At 35.7% G+C, this 23075-nt stretch overlaps 1 protein-coding gene across 2 annotated transcripts in view; it reads left to right on the top strand.

The window, feature by feature from the left end:
- Positions 1-6050: 6050 nt before the first annotated feature.
- The window catches only part of LOC135837661 (fatty acid synthase-like), a 29445-nt gene continuing 12420 nt past the window's right edge, over positions 6051-23075 (top strand). For both annotated transcript variants that reach the window (XR_010557234.1, XM_065353014.1), the window contains exons 1-33: positions 6051-6367; positions 6488-6625; positions 6708-6881; positions 8545-8739; positions 8820-9058; positions 9151-9381; positions 9454-9651; positions 9747-9878; positions 9946-10176; positions 10258-10447; positions 13249-13478; positions 13568-13872; positions 13963-14218; positions 14294-14402; positions 14491-14757; positions 14827-15006; positions 15081-15232; positions 15311-15475; positions 15964-16107; positions 16187-16342; positions 16426-16628; positions 16946-17185; positions 17270-17393; positions 17464-17637; positions 17726-17905; positions 18525-18723; positions 18816-18996; positions 19079-19224; positions 19358-19605; positions 19685-20009; positions 20147-20296; positions 20374-20568; positions 20643-20792. Coding sequence is in view for 1 of the 2 variants with exons in the window: in XM_065353014.1 (XP_065209086.1) it covers positions 6214-6367; positions 6488-6625; positions 6708-6881; positions 8545-8739; positions 8820-9058; positions 9151-9381; positions 9454-9651; positions 9747-9878; positions 9946-10176; positions 10258-10447; positions 13249-13478; positions 13568-13872; positions 13963-14218; positions 14294-14402; positions 14491-14757; positions 14827-15006; positions 15081-15232; positions 15311-15475; positions 15964-16107; positions 16187-16342; positions 16426-16628; positions 16946-17185; positions 17270-17393; positions 17464-17637; positions 17726-17905; positions 18525-18723; positions 18816-18996; positions 19079-19224; positions 19358-19605; positions 19685-20009; positions 20147-20296; positions 20374-20568; positions 20643-20792 (6361 nt within the window). In the remaining variant the exon portion in view is untranslated. The remainder of the gene's footprint in view (positions 6368-6487; positions 6626-6707; positions 6882-8544; positions 8740-8819; positions 9059-9150; positions 9382-9453; positions 9652-9746; positions 9879-9945; positions 10177-10257; positions 10448-13248; positions 13479-13567; positions 13873-13962; positions 14219-14293; positions 14403-14490; positions 14758-14826; positions 15007-15080; positions 15233-15310; positions 15476-15963; positions 16108-16186; positions 16343-16425; positions 16629-16945; positions 17186-17269; positions 17394-17463; positions 17638-17725; positions 17906-18524; positions 18724-18815; positions 18997-19078; positions 19225-19357; positions 19606-19684; positions 20010-20146; positions 20297-20373; positions 20569-20642; positions 20793-23075) is intronic.

The following is a 23075-nucleotide window of genomic DNA, read 5'->3' as shown; positions in this document are numbered from 1 at the left end:
TGAATGCACATTTCTTTTAGATATAAAAATCATTATAGGCACTCATTTTTAATCAAGTACGGGGGCACAAATTAAATGTTATAAAAAAATCCATGTGAACAAGACGCTCGCCTTGAAATTTTTTTAATAAAAGAAACAAGTTTAGAGAGTCACTAGGGGGCTCCACCCCCTGGGCCGCGGCCCCAACCCCCGGCTCGGGCACTCGCCTGCTCGTCCCTCAAGCTTCGCGAAAAATATGCGAAAAATACGAAAAAAAAAATTAAAAAATTCCTGAAAAATCAGAAAAAAGTCCTGAGCCCAATCTATGGCACTTGTAGAGCTGATTTTTTTTTTTTTTTTGATCTACAGCTTAACGTCTCTAGAATATTGGAAAAATATGTGGGGGCAAAAATTTCGAAATTATCTACTCGATAATACTCGATATAGCCGCAGCTGTTTATTGGAAATGAACAGTCAGACAGACAATTTGAATCAACCCTTAAAAAATGATAGACAATAGACGCGAAAGCAAAGCACGGAAGACAGACGGATTAATATCAACAATAATATCTGTTGATTTCACGCTTCATTGATTTGCATAAATCATAATCCTCCCATTGTAAGAATTCCGTTGTTGGAGGAGTGGGAGGTTTGTATGCGCACGCATGTCGCGTGATCGTGTCGGGTATAACAACGGCATGGCATCGGGATGCGTCGTCTGGTACATTTATGTTGGTGGTTGTGTGTATGCTTGTGTGGGTGCGTATAAGTACACGCATCGTCTTAACGGTTTTTTGGTTTAAGATGCCATAAAAAACGGTCAAAATCGCACAATCTGAGCAACTTTTTTCTAATCTGTTTTCACCATTTTACAGAGCATGAAATTTCGAACATTTCCCTCGTTGACAGTACCCATCTAGCATTTTTAGTTTTCGAGATAATTTAATTCAAATTTGGATTCAAAATAGTTCAAAAACTAAAAACCCCAGAGGGGTAATGTATAATCGAGGGAAATGTTCAGAATTTAATGCTCTTTAAAATGAGTTATTAACCACCTTTCTAGCTTTTTTCGTTCTTGATATATTTGAGAATAATCGAAAAAACGGAGAAAACAGCCCATTTAAACTCGAAATTTGGGCCCTTTAATTTCAAAATTTTTGCCCCTGCATATTTTTCCTATATTCTAGAGACGTTAAGCTGTCGATTAAAAAAAAAATCAGCTCTCTAGGTGCCATAGATCGGGTTCAGGACTTTTTTCCGATTTTTCGCGTATTTTTTAATTCATTTTTTTCGTATTTTTCGCGTATTTTTGGGGTATTTATTTTTCTTGCAGCTTTATAGGATAGATACCAATTATCAAAAAAAAAAATCTCGATATTTGCAAAAAAAAAAAACAAGAACAACCAAGATCTATCACGCCGATTTTCAAGATCCGATTTTCATTTTTCAACTTTTGAGATGAACTTTTGAAAAATTCCAAGGCTGATGGAAAACCAAAGAAGGCTGAAATTCATTTTTCTATTCTTGGCATTAGAAATAATCAAAACTTTAGAAAAACCAAGGTATTTTCGACCTTCCGAGTTAATTGGTGACGGTTTGAAAAAGCGCTGTAAATGAGCTGAAAATGATATTCAACTCCTATGATTTATGCCCGTTCAGATCTAAAATTCTTTCCAGTGATTATTTTTGAAAAAAACTTTACGGAACTTCTTTTTATTTTTAACGTGTTTGTTTATAATTTAGGGTAGTTGACGATACCTTCATTACTCGCCATCACTCCTGCTTTCAAAATTGTCGTGGTCTTCATCAACATTGAACATTAATTTATTGACCATTTTAAATTCAAATGATCACCAGATCACCACTTCCGCAATCGGAAGTGTCAAATTGGATCGTCAACAATGACGCACACATATCATGCATACAAAGTAAACGTACATTTTCATAATCATACTATGTACTAAGAAAATTCACGTCATCCCTTTAAATACGAAATTTCCGAGAAAATATGAATAATGAAAATTTTTCAAAGTAAACTGCATGACTTGACAACAAGATTTACGTCACAACTGCAAGCCACAAGTCATTCTAGAAGATTTTTGACAATCAGATATTATTCTGAATCACAAAAAGGGAGAAAAAAGTGACATTCACAATTACAAACCTATAACTTTAGGCCCAGCTTCATCACAGATTTTTTAAAAAACTGATTATAGAACCAGAATACGTACACAACTAAGTAATCCAACAACAAACAAAATAACAAGCAGGATTTTAAAAAAACTACTCAACAACTGACCACCTAAGAAAAAACTTTTTGGTACATATATTAACATTAGATAGAAACAACTACAAGTGAGAACGTTTGCAAAAATCCTTCACCCAATTTCGGGTATGGTCGGGCAAACGTGAAAATTCTATTATAATGATGCAAATGTAATGTTTCTCGCTTTCTCGCACATTTTTTAATAATTAATTCGCTCCAATTACTGCACAAAACTAATATAGATGAAAACGCGTCTCACATGTGTACTTTTTTATTAGGTAACATCGCAAAATTTTATTGCTTACTTAATAAGTTTCGAGCACACGGAAAAAAAAAAGTATAGGTAATTTTTATTATTTTAGCACAATAACCGGATCCCATTCGAAAATACAGTAGAATTTATTTTAGAACTTGGTACTTTCAACTGGTCACACAAATTATTTTTAATGTGATAGCATGGTAAAAATTATTCCTCCATAATGACTTTTACTGTACCATTATAGTAAAAATAACACGAACCAATAATGTAAAAATTAATGTGTGTTGAAGAAAAAAATACTCCTCTTGAAGTAATTTTTACTATTTGAAAAGTAAAAATTATTCTATCGTAATAATTTTTACTATATTTTAATAGTAAAAATTACTCGAACCAATTGTGTAAAGATTAATAGGCGTTGAAGTAAAAAATGCTCGTTTTGAGGTAATTTTTACTGTTTGAGAAATAAAAAGTAGATACTTGTGGTGAGGTAATTTTTACTTTGGAGCAATGATATCAATTTTCAAAATGAAATTTTAAAAAATTAAAATGAAGGGGAAGGGTTGCGCTAATTTGAATTTTTTTTGCACCATTGGATAGTGCTCGATGTGGAGGATTTTTTGCAATTTTAATATCTTACGAAAATTTCCTAACCTAATGACCTAACGGGGAATCGAACCTGGTACCTTACGTTTTCCTAACTACCTAACTTAACTACTTGGCTATGACCACGCTTTTAATAAACGAGGGTTAAAAGAATATATTATTTGTTTGCAAACGCGTGGTGCTATTTATCAGGTTACTGTTTATTTATTGCGTGCAGTTTGATTGGATAGCGCTTTTTCACATGTTTGTGTGTGTATTTTCTGTGTTTCCGGGATATCGTATAAAATTTCAAGGTCTAAAGTGCGTTTTTCGATTTTTGGTGAATTTTTGAAAATCGAATTTAGGCCAAAAGTGAGAGAAAAAATCAAAATTTTACCAAATTGACCAAGAAAGCTGAAGTTTGGTATATACCCTATTTTCGACATGCCAAATCGATTGGAGACGGTTTCAACCCGTTTTGAGCAGTTCTGGAGCCTCCAGCAGGTTTTTGAAACTCGAAATTTCCACAAAATTCCATCAAATTGGAGTTGTAAAGCTAAAATTTATACTAAAAACTAATTTCAATACTCTACGAAGTACTGCAGGTGAATTTCAAGACGTTTTGGATCCTCCAGCAACTGTTTGAAAATTCCTGAAGCCTCCAGCAGATTTTTGAAACTTTAAATTTTCACAAAATTTCATCAAATAGAGATGGAAAGCTGAAATTTACTCTACACTCCAATTTTAACACCCTCTGAAAACGACTTCTGGTGGATTTCAAGTCATTTTACAGCCTCCAACGACTTTTTTTAACATTACTGGAGCCTCCAGTAGATTTTTTAAACTTGAAATTTCCTCAAAATTTTATCAAACCAAGATGGAGAGTCGAAATTCCATTCTGCAAACTAATTTCAATGCGCTACGAAGTTGACTGCTGGTGAATTTCAAGTCGTTTTGGAGCCTCCAGCAACTTTTTGAAAGGTATTGAAATTTCAAAACCATTTGAAACCATCATGTAATCTGCGAAGTAAATTTCAGCTTGCCAACTCCATTTGATAATTTAATGTTGGGGAAATTTCAAGTTCCAAAAATCTACTGGAGGTTCCAGTAATTTTCAAAAAAGTCGCTGGATGCCCTAAAATTACTTGAACCCACCTGAAGTCGTCTTCAGAGGGTGTTAAAATTGGAGTGTAGAGTAAATTTCAGCTTTACATCTCCATTTGATGAAATTTTGTGAAAATTTAAAGTTTCAAAAATCTGCTGGAGGCTCCAGTAATTTTCAAAAAAGTCGCTGGATGCCCTAAAATTACTTGAACCCACCTGAAGTCGTCTTGAGAGGGTGTTAAAATTGGAATGTAGAGTAAATTTCAGCTTTCCATATACATTATTTGATGAAATTTTGTGAAAATTCAAAGTTTCAAAAATCTGCCGGAGGCTCCAGAACTGCTCAAAACGGCTTGAAACCGTTTCCAATCGATTTGGCATGTCGAAAATAGGGTATATCCCAAATTTCAGCTTTCTTGGTCAATTTGGTGAAATTTTGATTTTTTCCCTCATTTTTAGCCTAAATTCGATTTTCAAAAATTCACCAAAATCGAAAAACGCACTTTAGACCTTGAAATTTTGACAGGTGATAAATTTTTGCATGATCTTTCGATCTACCTTTGTAAAGTTTGAAAAAGTTCGTGCAAGTGCTATGTTAAAACGCAAAATCTGCGATTTCGGCTGACCTGTCAATCAAAATGGCCGCCATTTTGTAAGTAAGGCCAACTTTTTTTTGGCAAGTTTGCTTTAAAATGTTCCTCAGGATGTCCCCTTTAAGAAAAAAGTTGTCCCGGAGGATCGGGGGGGGGGTGCAATTACTCCTATTGTCATATGCCGGACTATTAATATTGACACAGTAATTCGTGTTTTCCATGTAGTAAGAATTACTCTCACAATGCGTGATATTTACTTAGAAATAATAGTAAAAATTACTTTTATAACTGAGTAATTTTTACTTGGGCAGAATAGTGAAACTTTACTATCCGTGAATAGTAAAAATTACCGTTACAATCGCAACAGATAATACCACCTGGTGCAGTACTTTTTATTCAATCATACAATTTTATTTTTTACCAGAACAGAATAGTAAAAATTTACCATCCGTAAATAGTAAAAATTACATTGAATTTTGTGGAAAAAAATACTATACAGAAAAGTAATTTTTACTTTCATCACGAATTGAACCACACGTTGAGTGATTTTTACTATGAGATTAGTAAATTTTACTATGAGGTTTGTAAATTCTACCTAATTTTGGGTAAAATATATTTTTTGGCGGACATTTATTATTTTTTAACAGGTAATTTATGTTAAAATTTTTTTCCGTGCAGTAAAATAATTGAGTTAATTATTCTGCATAATATGTACTTCAAGTCAAGCTGAAAATGTATGTACATAGTATTAAACATTTTATGTAAATTTCGCTAATAAGTAAAGGTTACTCTGTATGTATGTATATTGTATTATTTCTTATCATGTCCATTTCCCAACATTCTCGGACACCCTGCATTTCATCTAAGTAATAAATAAATAAACAAATAGGCTATTAAATAAAAAAAGTACAACTTGAGTGAGTGATCCAATTCATGTAGCGATCCTCAGATCTGGAAAACGCAAACAAAACTTACTCTCGATCCCCTCCCTCCCACTCACCAATCTGTTGGTAAATGATAATAAAGAAACAGAAAACTACGTAAGTCAATGCCATGTCCAATTAAAAATAAATGCATTTTATATTCAAATTCTTCTTCCAGCCAGAGCTAAATCGTTATTTAACATAAAATTGTACTTAGTGAAATTTCTTATACATTAAACTCACGTAATCGCGGAATCCAAACGCGGCAAAATAAACACATTTCAACCAAAATTTAAATTTATTTTTGAACAAATTTACATACCTACTCAGTTCATTCCGGCTATTTTCGCCTTCATTAAGCGTTAATTATGATACCTACGTACGCAAATACCATCAAATTCTGCCACGAAACTAAATTTCACTACTAACAATACTATAGCTCACTTCAGAGTGTTATTTCGACCCTGTTTACTCGTATGTACGTAGAATTCTGCATAATACAGTACGATGGCAACACAAAACGATACTGTTTACAACGCGGATGATATTGTTATATCTGGAATTTCTGGAGTGTTCCCAAACAGTGAAAATGTTCAAGAATTCAAAGAGAATTTGCTGTCAGGAACGGATATGGTTTCTGTAGTTCACAGACACGGTGCCAGTAAGTTTATAACACAACAAATATTTTTTTTTATTGGATAGACATTTTTCTTTTCAAGAAATTGAAAAAATCAAACAAACAGTTCAATTTTATTAAATAGCATTTTTTTTTTTTGAAAAGGTATAGCTATGGGATCAGTAAGAACGATCGATCGTTTCGATCACACATTTTTCCACTTCACTCGTCAGCAAACTGAAGGTATGACTGTCGCCTCGAGGATACTTCTTGAGAAATCATTCGAAGCAATTTTGGATGCAGGTACGTAAAATTCGCTACATCTTACGAGCTGCAATCTGTTCGACAAAATTTACTAGAAATGCAAACAATTCTCTGTCAAAAGGTTACAATCCGCAGCAAATAAAAGGTAAAAATATAGCAGTTCTATGCGGAATTTGGGACGGCAGCGATGAGGGTGATCCAGCTCGAGAAACTAAAACTGGAGATCACAACGCGGCCGTGCAAAAAGGCCAATTCACTGCCGCCAACAGGATTTCAAATTATTTGGATTTGCATGGTAATAGAACATCTGAAATAGTCGGGGAGCTCGCTTAAGGATCTATTGCACCCCCCCCCCCCACTCATGTCGATCCTCCGGGACAACTTTTTTCTTAAAGGGAGAGTCTTAAGAAACATTTCTAACTCTTGTACTCAAAAAAAAAGTGGTCCTACTTACAAAATGGCGGCCATTTTGATTGACAAGTCAGCCGAAATCGCAGATTTTGCGTTCCAACATAGGACATGCACAAAATTTTTCAACCCATATAAGGGTAGATCGAAAGATCAGGCAAAAATTCAACACCTGTCAAAATTTCAAGTGCTAAAGTGTGTTTTCCGATTTTTGGCGAATTTTTAAAAATCAAAAGTCCAAAAATGAGGGAAAAAATTAAAATTTTACCAAATTGACCAAGAAAGCTGAAATTTGGAATATTCCCTGTTTTCGTCATGCCAAATCGATTGGAAACAGTTTCAAACCGTTTTGAGCAGTTCTGGAGCCTCCAGCAGATTTCTGGAACTCAAAATTCCCACAAAATTTCATCAAAATGGAGTTGGAAAGCAGAAATTTATTCTGCAAACTAATTTCAATACGCTACGAAGTCAACTGCTGGTGGATTTCAAGTCGTTTTGGAGCCTCCAGCGACTTTTTGAAAGGTCGTATGGCGGTTTTTGGAAAATTGAAATTTCCAAAACGTATCTGGAAACTTCATAACCAGTTGAAACCACCATGTAGTTGACTTCATATCGTATTGAAATTAGTTTGCCAAGTAAATTTCAGCTTGCGAACTCCATTTGGTAAAATGTTGCGGGAATTTCGAGTTTCAAGAATCTACTACAGGCTCCAGTCATTTTCAAAAAGTCGCTGGAGGCTTCAAAATGACTTGAACCCATCTGAAGTCGTCTTCAGAGGGTGTTAAAATTGGAGTGTAGAGTAAATATCAGCTTTCCATCGCCATTTGATGAAATTTTGTGAAAATTTAAAGTTTCAGAATTCTGCTGGAGGTTTTAGTAATTTTCAAAAAGTCGCTAGAGGCTCCAAAACGGCTTGAAGTTTACCTGCAGTACTTCGTAGCGTATTGAAATTAGTTTGAAGAATACATTTCAGCTCTCCAACTCCATTTGATGAAATTTTGTGGGAATTTCGAGTTTCAAAAATCTGCTGGAGGCTCCAAAACTACTCAAAACGGGTTGAAACCGTTTCCAATTGATTTGGCATGTCGAAAATAGGGTATATCCCAAATTACAGCTTTCTTGGTCAATTTGGTAAAATTTTGATTTTTCCCCTCATTTTTAGCCTAAATTTGATTTTCAAAAATTTACCAAAAATCGAAAAACGCACTTTAGCACTTGAAATTTTGACAGGTGATAAATTTTTGCCTGATCTTTCGATCTACCCTTGTACGGTTAGAAAAATTTTGTGCAAGTCCTATGTTGGAACGCAAAATCTGCGATTTCGGCTGACCTGTCAATCAAAATGGCCGCCATTTTATAAGTAGGGCCACTTTTTTTGAGTACAGGGGCTAGAAATGTTTCTTAGGACTCCCCTTTTAAGAAAAAAGTTGCCCCGGAAGACCGACGGGGGGTGCAATAGATCCTGAAGCGAGCTCCCCGACTAAAATGGAATTTTATTTTTCACAACGAAGTAAAACGTACTCAATACAATTTTCGCATTCAAAACACAGGACCTAGCTGTGGGGTGAACACGGCATGTTCATCGTCCATGTACGCTTTGGATATGGCTATTAAATACATTCAATGTGGCCAATGTGAAGCAGCCATTGTGTGTGCACCTAATTTTAGTTTTTCTACCAGTGAGTATATGAACTCTTCCGCTTTGCTAAGTTCGAGCGGACAGTCTACGCCCTTTGACATTACTGGTAAGATATATTTATTTCACATCTATGCATAATTCTGCAACAACTTCTAAATTTATCACTCATCGATAACAATTTCACAGGCGATGGTTATGTAAGGAGCGAAGCAGTGGTAAGCATTTTTGTACAAAAACGAAAACATGCGAAAAGGATTTACGCCAATATTGTTCATTCGACAACCAACTGTGACGGATTCAAAGTGGAAGGATTCGCGTATCCTTCCATCACCCAACAAAAACAACTCTACGAACAATTCTACAAACAGATCAACGTCAATCCGCAAACGATCTCGTACGTGGAGGCTCATGGAACAGGAACACCGGTAAAAATGATATAAAACATTCTAATCAAATTTAACAGATACATTCGAGGAAAACAATTCAACTCTGGCTACAAATGTGTAAAAATTCTTAGGCAGGAGATGTTGTGGAAGGCACATCAATCGAAGAGTTTTTCTGCGAAGGACGAAAAACACCACTGAAAATGGGATCCGTTAAATCAAATATGGGCCATACTGAATCAGCTGCCGCTTTATGTGGCATAGCCAAATTAATCATATCTTTTGAAAGTGGCCTGATTCCACCGCATTTACATTTCAATAATCCTAATCCAAAAATCCAAGGTTTCCACAACGGTAAACTAGAAGTATGGAACACGTTACATAGATCATTAGACGGAATTTTATGGTTAGATCATAATTCTGTACCCATTTAAAAGATTGTAACAAAACCAACGCCACTGGAAGGCGAATATTTCGCTCTGAATTCATTCGGTGCAGGAGGAGCTAATGGACATATTCTACTTACACCTCATCAAAAAATTAAAAAATCCAGAGGATCCAAAAGCGAAACGATACCACTAATAGTAGCAGTGTCAGGACGTACTGAAGAAGCTGTGGATTGTATTTTGAATGATGTAAGTTTTAAGCTTGTTTATACACCCCTCTCTCCGGATTGAAATGCCTAAATACAAATATAACCTTTTACATAATATTCTTTATTTAAAACCAGATTGAAAAAAATTACGGAGATGAAGAATACGTGGCCTTGCTACATGAGATTTTCAGCGATGATATCAGCGGTCATTTGCAAAGAGGATATATTATATTACACAAAGACTCTCCTCACACAAAATCCAAAGCAGTAAGAATTCCTCGAGAATTAATTTCTCAAATGACGAATTTCCATCTCAACCGAATAACAATTTCAGTTGTTTTCCGGTGATAAACGACCTGTATGGGTTGTCTTTTCGGGTATGGGATCACAATGGCCAGCGATGGGAAAATCATTAATGAATTTGCCCATATTTGCCGAATCAATACGCAAATGTCATAAAATACTGCGAACGAAAGGACTCGATTTGATTAAAATAATTACAGAAGATGATCCGAAAATTTTCGATTATATTTTAAACGCGTTTGTAGGAATTGCGGCGATTCAAGTACTTTCTGCGATTGTTTTCTAGAATTTTCAGCATTTCAAATCCGTGAAAGAGTTTAAAGTTGTGCTTATTTCACCGTAGATTGCATTATTCGATACTTTGAAAGCAATTGGTATTGAACCTGATGGAATAATCGGCCATTCCCACGGGGAATTAGCATGTGGATATGCAGACAATTGCTTCACGGCAGAACAAGTGATGCTGGCAGCTTATTATCGTGGATTGGAGTCGGTGGAAACTGAATTGGTTCATGGCACGATGGCTGCAGTTGGTAAAATATTTTGGTCTACGTCACAGTCCATAACTGATAAAAAAAGTATTTCAGAAATTGAATTTATTCAGTGGTTCTTCGACGTAAAAAATTCAATTTCCCATTCAACCAAATTTCGTGAAAAAAGACTCGATTTTGGCCTTCAAAATTCTTCAAAAACGCTCAAAAAACATACACATTTGGATAAATATCTGAACTTTTTGCAAATATTTTATAAAATTCTCAATATAATCAGCACCCAATGTTGTGCTCAAAATTCTTCAACAGTGCTCAAAAAAGTTTTGATGATAAGTATTCTATAGAAATTTTAACTCACTTTGAAACGTCACATGAAACTTTTTTCTCAAATCTCAAAAATTATGATCGATTCTAAGCCCAAAACTTTTCAAAAACGCTGAAAAAATATTAGTTTCGGTCTGAAAGTGGAAAAATTCTTTGGAACGAATGTTCTCTTAGATGGATGGGAGGATTTTTTTGAAATTTTCATAGGTAAATATGGTCTAATGTGAAGCATGGAACGCCGTAATTATACTTGCAATTACTCAATTAGCTTCAATTTTGAGAAAGGTTTTTAGAACACTTGCAGGTGTTTCATTTACACACATTCAGTACCTAGACACCACAAGCAGGTGGTTAGTGGTTACCCTTTTGGAATCAAAACCCACCAGTCATTTGTGATTTTGCTGCTGTGCTCCCAAGAGGTTCTCTCAGTACCGTAGTGCTTTTGGAGTCGCATTATGCTTTCAACTCTGGAGCTTCCAGAACAGCATAGTGTATTTATTCGGAATTGCGTTGTGCTTTTTATTTTAAAATTACGTTGTGCTTTTTTTCAAATTCGCGTTTTTTTTTCAAAATCGCACTGTGCTTGTTCTCAAAATTGCGTTGTTTTATTTTTAAAATTCGCAATGTGCTTTTTTTAAAATTGGTGTTGTGCTTTTTTTCAAAATCGCGTCTGTGTTGTCCTTTTTTTCTAAATTGCGTTGTGCTTTTTTTCAAAATCGCGTTGTGCTTTTTTTTGAAATAGCTTTCTGCTTTTTTTTAAGTCACGTTGTGCTTTTTTTTTGAAATCGTGTTGTGCTTTTTTTCAAAATTGCTTGTGCTTTTTTTCAAATTTGCGTTGTGCTTTTTTTCAAATTCGTGTTGTGCTTTTTTCAAATTTGTGTTGTGCTTTTTTTTTGAAACAGAGTTGTGCTTTTTTTTATAAAATCGTGTCGTGCTTTTTTTCAAATTTGCGTTATGCTTTTTTTTCAAAATCGTCTGTGCTTTTTTTACAAAATTGCGTTGTGCTTTTTTTTTCTAAATCACGTTGTGCTTTTTTTTCAAAATTGCTTGGCTTTTTTTCAAAGCTATGTGCTTTTTTTTAAAAATTGCATTGTGCTTTTTTTAAAAAATTGCGTTGTTTTTTTTACAAAAGCATTGTGCTTTTTTCTAAATTGCATTGTGCTTTTTTACAAACTTGCGTTATGGTTTCTTATCTAAATCGCGTTGTGCTTTTTTCGAAATCACATTTTGCTTTTTTTTCTAAATCGCATTGTGGTTTTTTTCAAATTTGCGTTGTGCCTTTTTTTCAAAATTGCGTTGTGCTTTTTTTCAAATTCGCGTTGTGCTTTTTTTTAAATTTGCGTTGTGCTTTTTTTGTCAAAATCGGGTTATGCTTTATTTTCAAATTCGCGTTGTGCTTTTTTCCTAAATTGCGTTGTGCTTTTCTTTCTTTGTGTTGTGCTTTTTTCGAAATTGCGTTTTTATTTTGGAAATTGCGTTGTGTGTGCTTTTTCTTCAAAGTAGCGTTGTGCTTTTTTTTAAAAATCGCTTGTGCTTTTTTAGTCAGAATCGCGTTGAGCTTTTTTTCAAATTCGCTTCGTGTTTTTTTTTCAAAGTCGCACTGTGCTTTTTTTCAAAATCACATTGTGCTGTTATTCTTGAAATCCTGATGCTTTTTTTCAAAATCGCGTTTTCTTTTTCTAGGTTGTGTTGTGCTTCTTTTTCGAAATTGAGTTGTGTCTGCTTCTTTTTTAAAATACCGTTTTGCTTTTTCCTCAAACGGCGTTGTGCTTATTTTTTCGAAATCACGTTTTTATTTTTTATGAAATTGCGTTGTGTTTTTTTTTTTAAATCGGGTTGGGCTTTCTTTCAAATTCTCGTTGTGCTTTTTTTTCAAATTCGCGTTGTGCTTTCAAAATCAAAAACGCGTTTGCTTTCAAAATCCAAAATTGCGTTGTTTTTTTTTTGAAATTTGGTTGTACTTTTGTAACGAAAGAGGCTACGCACACTGTTACAGCGCAGCTGTCTAGTTTCTATTTGAGATATATATATTAAATATTTTTCTAAACATCAACCCCATTTTGATAGATTGCATAACACCTATTTTGAAAATCTCAATAGCAAGGGACCAAACTTTAGGCTTAAAATTTTTCAGATTTGCCCAAATAACGTTCTGGTAGGCATATTTGATTTTCTGTCGAAATTTCAACCAATTTTAATGAATCGCATGACATTTTTTCTCAAATCTTGAAAACATGTTTTGGATTCACAATTTTTCTAAACCGCTCACATGAAACCTTTTCTGAAATATTTGAATTTTCCGCGAAAATTTGACCTCGTTTTGATAGTTTGAATGAAAATTTTCCAAAAAAAAATCGAAAATCATTCCTCATTTTTAAATACCTAATTAATTATGCATCAGTCCATTCTTACTCAAAATTGGAGAGTGTGGATGGGCGGTCGTTTTTTTTGGACATTTTTCTATTTTTAAAACATGACTTTTCTCACAAAATTTTCAAGAAACATGTGCCTAATTACAGGAGAAGGTTATGAAACTATGAAAGATCTTGTCCCAGCCGGAATCGAAATCGCTTGTCACAATGCACCAAACAGCTGCACAATATCTGGTCCAACTTCGATGATGGAACCATTTATCGAACAGCTGACAGAGAAGAAAATATTTGTTCGAAAAGTTAACACATCTAATATAGCGTACCACAGTCAGTGCATTGCTCCACTAGGTCCAAAATTCGTTTCGCATTTGAGAAAAGTAAGATCGACTCAATTATTCATCCATTTTATACCGAGACACATCAGTTTATCATAGCACAGAAATAATCCCATTGCAATCATTTTTAGATCATTCCCGAGCCAAAACTTCGTTCAGAAAAATGGATCTGTACTTCTGCTCCGGAGCAAGAATGGAATTTGACAAGGGTGAAATACTCTTCGGCTGAATACCACGCCCACAATTTACAAAATCCAGTACTATTTGAAGAGGGTTGTCGTCATATTCCTTCTAATGCTATAACTATTGAAATAGCTCCTCATGGTATCCTGAATACCATACTCGAACGTTCTCTACCCAAAACCGTATCAAATATTTCATTAACGATGAAAAATCATAAGAATGAGATCGAATTTTTCTTCAACTCGTTAGGAAAGTAAGTATCCACATCCATCTACTTGGGCAACGTTGCCACAAAAATGCAACCTTACGTCTTTTTTTAATCAAAATAATTATACTTCTGCAGACTATACGAAGCAGGATGCGTTCCTAAGTTGGGTGCGTTGTACCCGCCTGTAGAATTTCCAGTCAGCAGATCAACTCCGATGATTTCACCACTGATCAAATGGCAACATGATGAACAATGGTCAGTAGGTAGACTAACCGATGAAGAGTTAATCACCGAACGAAATTTTATCATACGATCGAGCAATGATGAATATGAGTTCATTAAGGATCACGTTATAGATGGAAGAAATCTGTACCCTGGATTAGGATACTTGGTTTGTTGACGAGCTATGAAAATAAATGATCTAGTTTAGGTACAAAAAAAGTAACAACGTGGATTTTCTTCTCAGTGGCTAGTTCTAGAAACATTTTCCACCATTCACGGAAAGAAACCCACCCAGATACCGGTGATTTTCGAAAATGTTCGTTTTGAACGAGCAACCCACGTACCTGAGAAAGGTTACACAGATTTCAAATTTCATCGGCGTTTAAAACAAATCTAAACAAGAAACTGCCCTTATTCTAACTCAATTTAAAATCGTTTCAGATGTCCTCAGATTTCACGTAACAATCCAAATTAGTAGTAAAAGTTTTGAAGTGAGTGAAAGCGGTGCTGCTGTAGCCTCAGGAACTATTCGAATACTCGAAAACGTTGATAAAAAATTAGAAAATACCGCATTGACCAATGATAAGGACATGGTCTCAGATTCAGGCTGTGACTTTCTAAGCACCAGCGATTTCTACAAGGAATTAAGACTTCGAGGATACCAATACAAAGGATTATTCAAAAAGGTCGTTAGGGCGAACTGTGATGGTAAGTGACGTCATCAATAGCACATCTGAACAATTCTCAGGTAAATAGGTAGCTAAATTCGTATTTCAGGTACATACGGCGAGGTACAATGGCATGATAATTTTATTAGTTTCATGGACACCATGGCCCAATTGCAGCTACTGAGCATTGACACTCGTGACCTTCTCATACCAACTTCCATACAGAAAATTGTCATCGATTTTGAGAAACACTTTCAAATCCTAGAGTCATTGGATGAGGCAAACCGCAGTAAGCGTTCTTTGATAACCAAATTTCCATAAAGTTGGAAGTGTGTCAATTTAATAACTGTACTCGTATTTCAGTACTTCCGGTCCATTTCCATCCCATCCATCATCTCATCAATTCGGGTGGGATTCAAATGTGGGATTTTCGCTGCTCCACAATCTCTCGTCAAAGAAGTCTAGCAGAGCCGGTGTTGGAAAAGTATCAATTTAAACCTTACATCAGCGAAGAGGCATGGAATCCATTAACTTCAATATGATAATTATATATCCTCAAACGTTCATCATTTGTGAATAAAATTTTTAAATAGGAAATTGATCAGAATGAGGCGATCCGACTATGCGTAAACATAGTACTGCAAAACACGATGGAATTTCAAATAAAAACGTATGAATTACTCGATCCTGATAACACTGCACAGGATATTGTATCACCTGCAATTATGGACGCATTGAGTGATAAGCCCTTAATCCAGGTACGTCATTGCACCTCAATTTTCTCATAGGCACAGAAAGTACATGTATATTAAAAAGCTTCACCACTCCTCACACCAACCGACGAAAAAAATTGGGTCATGATTTTCGGGGCTCAAGCGAAATATCAAAATGTTAAAATTCCGCGAGAATAAAAGGTTTCTATGCAACCAATTTTTGAGCGTTCTTGAAAGATTTTGAGCCCAAAATTGAGGTTCGTGACTTTTGGGATTTCTTAAACGGTGTCATTCGACCTGTCAAAATCTTGATAAAATTTCACGAAAAATTCAAATATTTCTATCAAACCAGTTTTTGTGCATTTTTGAAGAATTTTGGGCCCAAAATTTGGCCATGATTTTTGAGATTGTTGGAGAGGGTGCCATCACTTCATCAAAAAATCCAAAAAAGGAAACTCGAATTCCTGGATGCACAAAAATTCTAACCAAAGAATTTCACGTTTCACATCTAGACGGTTATCTCATCTTTTTAGGGAAATATCAACATTTTATCACCCAACACTGATCAAGAAGCTGCCATTCAGATGCCACATGAGATCGCCATATCAAATGAAAAATTACCCAGCGATCAAAGTGCTACTTTGATAGCTCTGTCAAATATGCAGAGAAAACATGACGTATGAGAAGCCTTAAGACAGTATGAGTGCATTTTATTAAATTATTCAGCCATAAAAAGGGAGCATTTTTTGCTTTCAGGAACTAGAAAATATACGCAATGCGTTGAAAAATAATGGATTCCTCATTACTAAAGAAACAATGGGGAAAAATTTCAATATTTATGAAAATTTAGGATTTAATGTTTGCTTCAGCCGTAAAATCAACGCAACAACGCAAATTCTACTCTTGAACAAAGTTCGTACATAATCGTACAAGTGAATATCATTCATTCATACAAGTAATGCTATCTATTGGAATTTACTGATGGTAATCTACAGTTAAAGGAAAACAAGCCAACGTTTAGAGGGATCAAAGTACATGGTGATTCGTTTGCTTGGGTATCGAACATTCAAAATGAACTGAAGACAATAGACTCCAAAAGAAATGAAAAATTGGTCATTTATGCGGAAAAAGATCCAGAAAATGGAATAATCGGATTTTCAAATTGTATTAAAAGAGAAGATATTGGAAAAGATTTAAGGTACGTCTTTCTTAGACTTACACGAGCTGAGATAAAAAACCACGAATACCAATCGCTACCTTTTTTTGCCCGAAGCTTTGCTTTGGTTGGTCACCAAACATAAAGATTTTGTGAAATTTCAACATTTTCAAATCAAAATTATAAAGGAGATTGATCCCACCTCCTCGAGTACTCTCAGACCAAAATTTTCTTTCTCGAGTAGGTTAGAAAAAACTTGATTAATCCTCGTAGCATTTTTCTCCATTCTTCCAAATGAAATTTTCCCTACTCCATTCTCTACTATTGATAATTTCACGTCAAATTTTTGAAATTCCAAGGTTTGTTTTCATAATGGATCCAAAGGCGGCGAATTTTTCGTTGGAAAACTCATTCTACCGATCGCAATTAGATAAGAATTTATCGCAAAACGTTTACAAAGATGGACACTGGGGTTGTTATTGCCATTTGAAAACTGAACCGGTCCAAGAAATTGATGCTGCTCATGCATTTTGCACGGTGGAAGAACGAGGCAATTTTTCATCAATTAAATGGGTCGAAGGATCTCTGAATCCGCAAACGTAACATTATCCATTTTTCTAAAACCAATTCGTAGGCTTTGAGAAATTGGCCATCATTTCTGTTCATTTATTCGATTATCGCAGGCATCTAAACTCAGACGCAAATCTAGCCTACGTTTACTACAGTAGTCTTAATTTCCGAGACATTATGTTAGCCAGTGGGAAAATGTCTCCATCGGATTCGCCCATTTATGGTCGTCTATCAGAGGCAGGTATTTGATGGGCAAGCCAAACTTGGCAGAATGTATGTTAAACTAATTCAATTAATTTGCATGTAGTGCTACACCGGTATAGAATTTTCGGGTAGGGATGAAACTGGAACGCGTACTATGGGATTAGTGCCAAAGGAAGGTATCGCAACAATGGTTGAAACAACTTCTAATATGACATGGAAAGTACCAGATCATATAACTTTAGAGGAAGCAGCCACTATCCCAGGAGTATACCTCACGGTAATTTCCAAAATATTGAGATTATTCAGAATTCAATCAAAGTTCATTGAAAACATGTCATATTTATTTTCTTTGAAACACACTGCAGGTTGTTTACGCTTTGTTTTTCAAAATGAATTTGAGACCAGGATCTTCCGTACTTATACACGCGGGCAGTGGTGGAATTGGACAGGCAGCCATTAACATATGCCTTCATTACAACTGCACTATTTTCACAACCGTTGGTACCTCAGAAAAAGTGAAATTCATCCGGGAAACATTTCCTCAAGTATAAAATAAAATTTCATATCTTATAACGCAGTGACAGAAATTCCGAGTAAATTCAGAAAAAATTCATGGCTCCGGGTTTGCATTTAGAGACCCAACCTCTTTTGGGAAAACGGTTCTTATATGACATTTTGGTAAATTACTGTGCTAATTTTTCCAATTTTCCAGACCCCAGAAATGAAAAATACGAGTATACTCAAGCATGGTGGGGGGGGGGTGGATCAATTTAAAAATACTGGGTAGCGATTGGCGAAAATGAAGGACATTTTTCGAAACGTTTCATTTTTGGGGAGAAAGGGGGCTTTATGACAATTTCGACAAAAATCAAGATTTTTTCGACAATTTATTTTTCCGAAAAACATACTTAAGTTTTATAAAAAATGGGACCTTCAAAAAAACAGGTTAGGTAAAGGCTAGAACTAAAAAGCCACGAGTGTTTCAAAAATGCTTACTCTTTGAAAATCTATATCCTCCCTTCCTGCAGGAGCACCTCCAAAGCTGAATTTTTTTCTGAGAAGCTTTCAACTCAAAATGAAAGTCTTTAATGAATTTGGTCAGAATCTTACGACTTTTATTTCGCGTACCTACCATTCTAAGAAATGCTTACACCTGTTTTGCAGATTCCTGAAAGCCATATTGGTAATTCGAGAAATACCTCTTTTCTAGAATTAATAATGGAACAGACGAATGGTCGTGGGGTCGATGTAGTTCTCAACAGTCTATCTGAAGAGAAACTTCAAGCTTCAATCAAATGTTTGGCTGATAGTGGAAGTTTCTTGGAAATTGGGAAATTCGACATGATCAAAAACAATTTTCTAGGTAGGTATATTTAAAGACAAACATGCACAACCATAACTTACGACGCTGACATTAGATCACCGAATCATTTTTTTTTTTTTTTTTTTTTTTAGAATTAAGACATTTCTTGAAGAACATATCTTTCCATAGTGTACAGTTAGATCTCATCATGCACAATGACATGAAACTACTCAAAGAACTTGGAGAAAGGATGCAAAACATGCTCAATCAAGGAATAATCAAACCAATAAAAAGAATCGTTTTTCAAGCCAATGAAGTAGAATCAGCTTTCAGGTAACTTGGTTCCAACATAAAAAGTGCCCTACCTACATGTATTGTGATAAAAATTTCAAACATTTTTTTCAACCTTCTTCAGATATATGGCAGCCGGAAAACACATGGGAAAAGTTTTGATAAATATAAGAAATGAAGAGAGCAACATTGAAGCTAAACCAACATTAAAATACTTGAAAGCTAAACCTCGAGTTCGTTGTACTGAAAGCAGTTCGTATGTTATAGTAGGTTCGTATGAATGCTGAATGTTTTCCATTTCCATAAGACCATTCATAATCAGTCACATCACGCATTAAAGGATTGAGTTATTTATTACAAATGGGCGAAAAAGGAAGATAACCCTAGCTTTGTATCATTTCAGGAGGTTTGGGAGGATTCGGTATGGAGTTAGCTGATTGGTTGGTGGTAAGAGGAGCTCGTAATATAGTACTGAGTTCTCGGACTGGAATAAAAAATGGTTACCAATCGTATCGAATTAGACTATGGCAGTCGTACGGTGTCAACGTTAGAATCTTCACAGAAGACGTTACCAAAGAATCAGAGGTAAGAAATCTACTCGAGACAGCCATTTCCTTAGGACCAGTAGAGGGAATATTCAATCTCGCTGTGGTAAGTATCTTTTATCTCAGCTAATCATCCACTTAATCAGCTTTGAATATTGTTTTCAAAAATTCACATGGTTATGTAGATCCTCAAAGATGATGAATTTGCAAAACAAACAGAAGAACATTTTATCATTAGCAATGGGCCGAAGACAATTGCAACAAAACATCTGGATGCTTTGAGCAGAAAAATGTGCCCACATTTGAAACATTTCGTCGTATTTTCTAGCGCAGCTTGTGGTCTAGGTAATCAATGCCAAACCAACTACGGCTACGCTAATTCTGCAATGGAAAGAATATGTGAACGCAGATTGGCAGATAAGTTACCAGCATTGGCAGTACAGTGGGGTGCCATCGATGATGTTGGTATCGTTGCCGAATATGCAGAACATAATATTCCATTTGCTATAGGTAAGATGATTTCACATCATTCGATAATTTTTATATTCTTCTGGGTATCCCAGTTTGATTGGACAAAACAATTTTGGAATCGATCTCAAACTGGGTTTTTTTGAGCAACGAATTTGAGAAAAAATCTCAAATTACAGGTGGAACATTGAAACAAAAACTCAAATCTTGTTTGGAGGCATTGAACTTATTCATGAAACAAGCGTCTAGTCCCATTGTAAGCAGCATTGTAGTAGCTGAGAAACGTCATTTGGATTCAAATATCGTCAACACTGTAGCAAATATACTAGGTAGGTATAAGTTTTCATCGCTTATCCATCTTAATTCTCAAAAGCAACGCGATTTCAACATATTCTGATGCCTTCAGGTATCAAAGATCTCAAGACAATTAATCAGTCGTGGACGCTACCAGAACTAGGAATGGATTCCATAATAGCAATTGAATTGAAACAAATTCTCGAATCTGAATTCAACCTAATCTTTAGTCCTAAGGATTTACAAAACATGACTTTCGTTAAATTGAATCAAATGAAAGAGGAAAAAGAACATAGACCAAAATCTGGTAATTTTCTAACACTGAATCAGAGGCATGGAAGTTTACCTCGACAAATTAATCATCAAGTACTTTTTACGCAGATGCCAAAGTGAAATCACACATTCAAATCTTTATGGATGAAATGCTTTCAAATAAGTGGGTTCGTCGATTACCATTCGAAACAAATGATAAAGAAAATGAAATTCTATTCGATGACAAGTCAACGGTATTTATGCTTCCTGGAATAGAAGGTAATAAATGGAAAAAAGTGCTCTAGAGATAGAATCTGACTATGGCATTTCATTTGGTGGCCTTAAAAATGAAATAAATTTGAGTTTTCGGAGTTGCACAATAAAGATGCGGAGCCTAAAAATCCCCAATTTTCAAAATGCCTCGGGTCCAAATAATTTTCTCATTTTTCAAAAAATTCAACTATTGTGACGAAAATATTTTTTGAGTATTTTTCAAGATAATACTCTGTACCGGTAGGGGATGCGCCCGCAGCTTCCACCTAGAGGGAAGTTGTGTTCCTGTCGGAGTGGCAGCACTGCTTACGAGTAGTGCACTCTATCGCAGTAGTTCGAGATACGCCACTCCGAGCTTCGAGCTTTGAAAGCTCGTTAGGTATATTTTCACTGGTGCTAGCGTAAGGTAGCAAGTTCAGAGCTTCCGCTTGTAGTCGATACTACAAGTGTCTTTTATTCAATAATGTGTAGTGTATTTTATTATAAATCTTCGCGTGTGTTATACCAGAGAAGTGAATAAAATATTACGAACATTTAGCGGTCTTATGATCATTTATGAGGTGTCTCAACATCACTGCAATTTGATATCTTTCGTAAGGATATCGGGCAAGTTTAGGTTCCCTGGGCTTACTATATGCACGCTGGTCTTGGCGACGTCTCCCTCAAAGTAAAGACGTCCCAAACCACCACATATTTGGCGCCCAAGCGTGGTTCTCTAACCCAGGGCTTTTCAAAATTGCATTTATTGCAATATTTAGGCGCAAGCAGAGACGTTTTAGTCGAAAACGAGGCACACCGCGTGTTCTCAGGCCTAGCCTACAATTGCGCTCGCAAGACGCAAATTGCAATTTATTGCACCGGAAACTTGTTTTCCATTTGAGGTTTCACCTCATAGAGACGATTCGAAGAAATCGCAAATTTTTTTATCGTTTATTCGGAAAAATTTCGGTCCAATTTGGTCAACCAGGCGACTGCAACGATCAACCAACGGTCAACTTGGCAACCTCAACGTTCATCAGAACAGGTACGTGAGATTTTATTCTCGAAAAAATCGCGAAATAGTGTCGAAAATCGCGTAAGAAATAGAGCTTTCGTACCAAGTTCGACAAGCTTTGGTTTGGAAAAACCGAGCACAGTTGAACAAGCTCGACACGAAAGCTCAAGGTCAAGCGCCGAATGTTGTAAAAGCTTGTACCACGTACCTGAAACAGAGAAGTTACAAGTTCGATAATGGCTACGAATAATTTGGAATATTTATCGGATGAATTTCTCGAATTATTACCTGAACGGATGCGACGATTATTTGAGATGACGGCTGAAAATAATTCTCCAAATCCTGGAATTGACAATTCGCGACGATCCAGTTTTCCATCGATTAACTTGGATACACGTGTGACACAATTGCGACCTGAAATCAGAGAATACGACAGCGACGGCGTAAATCAGAGATGTTTAAATGAAAATCAGAGATGTGTAAATGAAAATCAGAATAACGGTAAAAAGCAGCTGAGACGTTCGACCAGAAATGCTGCGAAAGATGCTGATTTTCGATGCCGTGAACAACTAGGAATTCAAAAAACACCTAAATCAAAGCCAACTAAAATTAGAGATCGAAAATTATTGCGCAGCTTGCACAAGAATATTTTGGATCAGAGAAGGGAATGGCGAAGTGCTGAAATTCAGATCGATTCCCAGGAATATCAGGAAGCACTCGAGGATGGTGATTTGGATTTTCTAAAAGCTGACTCAGACGAAAGAGATGCGAATGGTGCTGATGAAGCTGTAGCTGGAAGCAGTGCACTATTGTCAGGATTCGAAAATCCTGATGCATTGATAAACCAAAATGAACTGGAATATGAACTCGAAGATGAAATAAACCGGTCAGAGAGATGTTTAAAAAATATTGCTGAATCCAAAATGGCCCAAATTTGCAGTTTTGATCCTGTGAATCTTGAGAAGAAAATTGAGTTGAAAATCGAGAAAAAGCCTGATGAGCAATATCCAGCGCCATTGTCTCAGGACGAGTTAATTTTTCAAAAATGGGCCTATGCTGCGTCTGATAATCACGATAAAAATGAAGACACCATTAGTAGTCGAGTAATTGATTCTGAAAAGGCGATTTCAAAAACCAGAGATGATGTAGGTCACCTATATCTCGAGCTACGTGCTCAAATGGCCAGAATGAAATCAGATCTCAAAAAAGATCACGAGAAAAAGATCAATGATCTAAGATCAGAGATGAGAGCAACTTTCAGAGCTTACAAGGAAACTACTGACCACGTACTCACC

Source organism: Planococcus citri, chromosome 2 (assembly GCF_950023065.1).
Source record: "Planococcus citri chromosome 2, ihPlaCitr1.1, whole genome shotgun sequence".
Taxonomy (NCBI): Eukaryota; Metazoa; Arthropoda; class Insecta; order Hemiptera; family Pseudococcidae; genus Planococcus; species Planococcus citri.
This window is presented reverse-complemented; position numbering and strand designations above follow the sequence as displayed.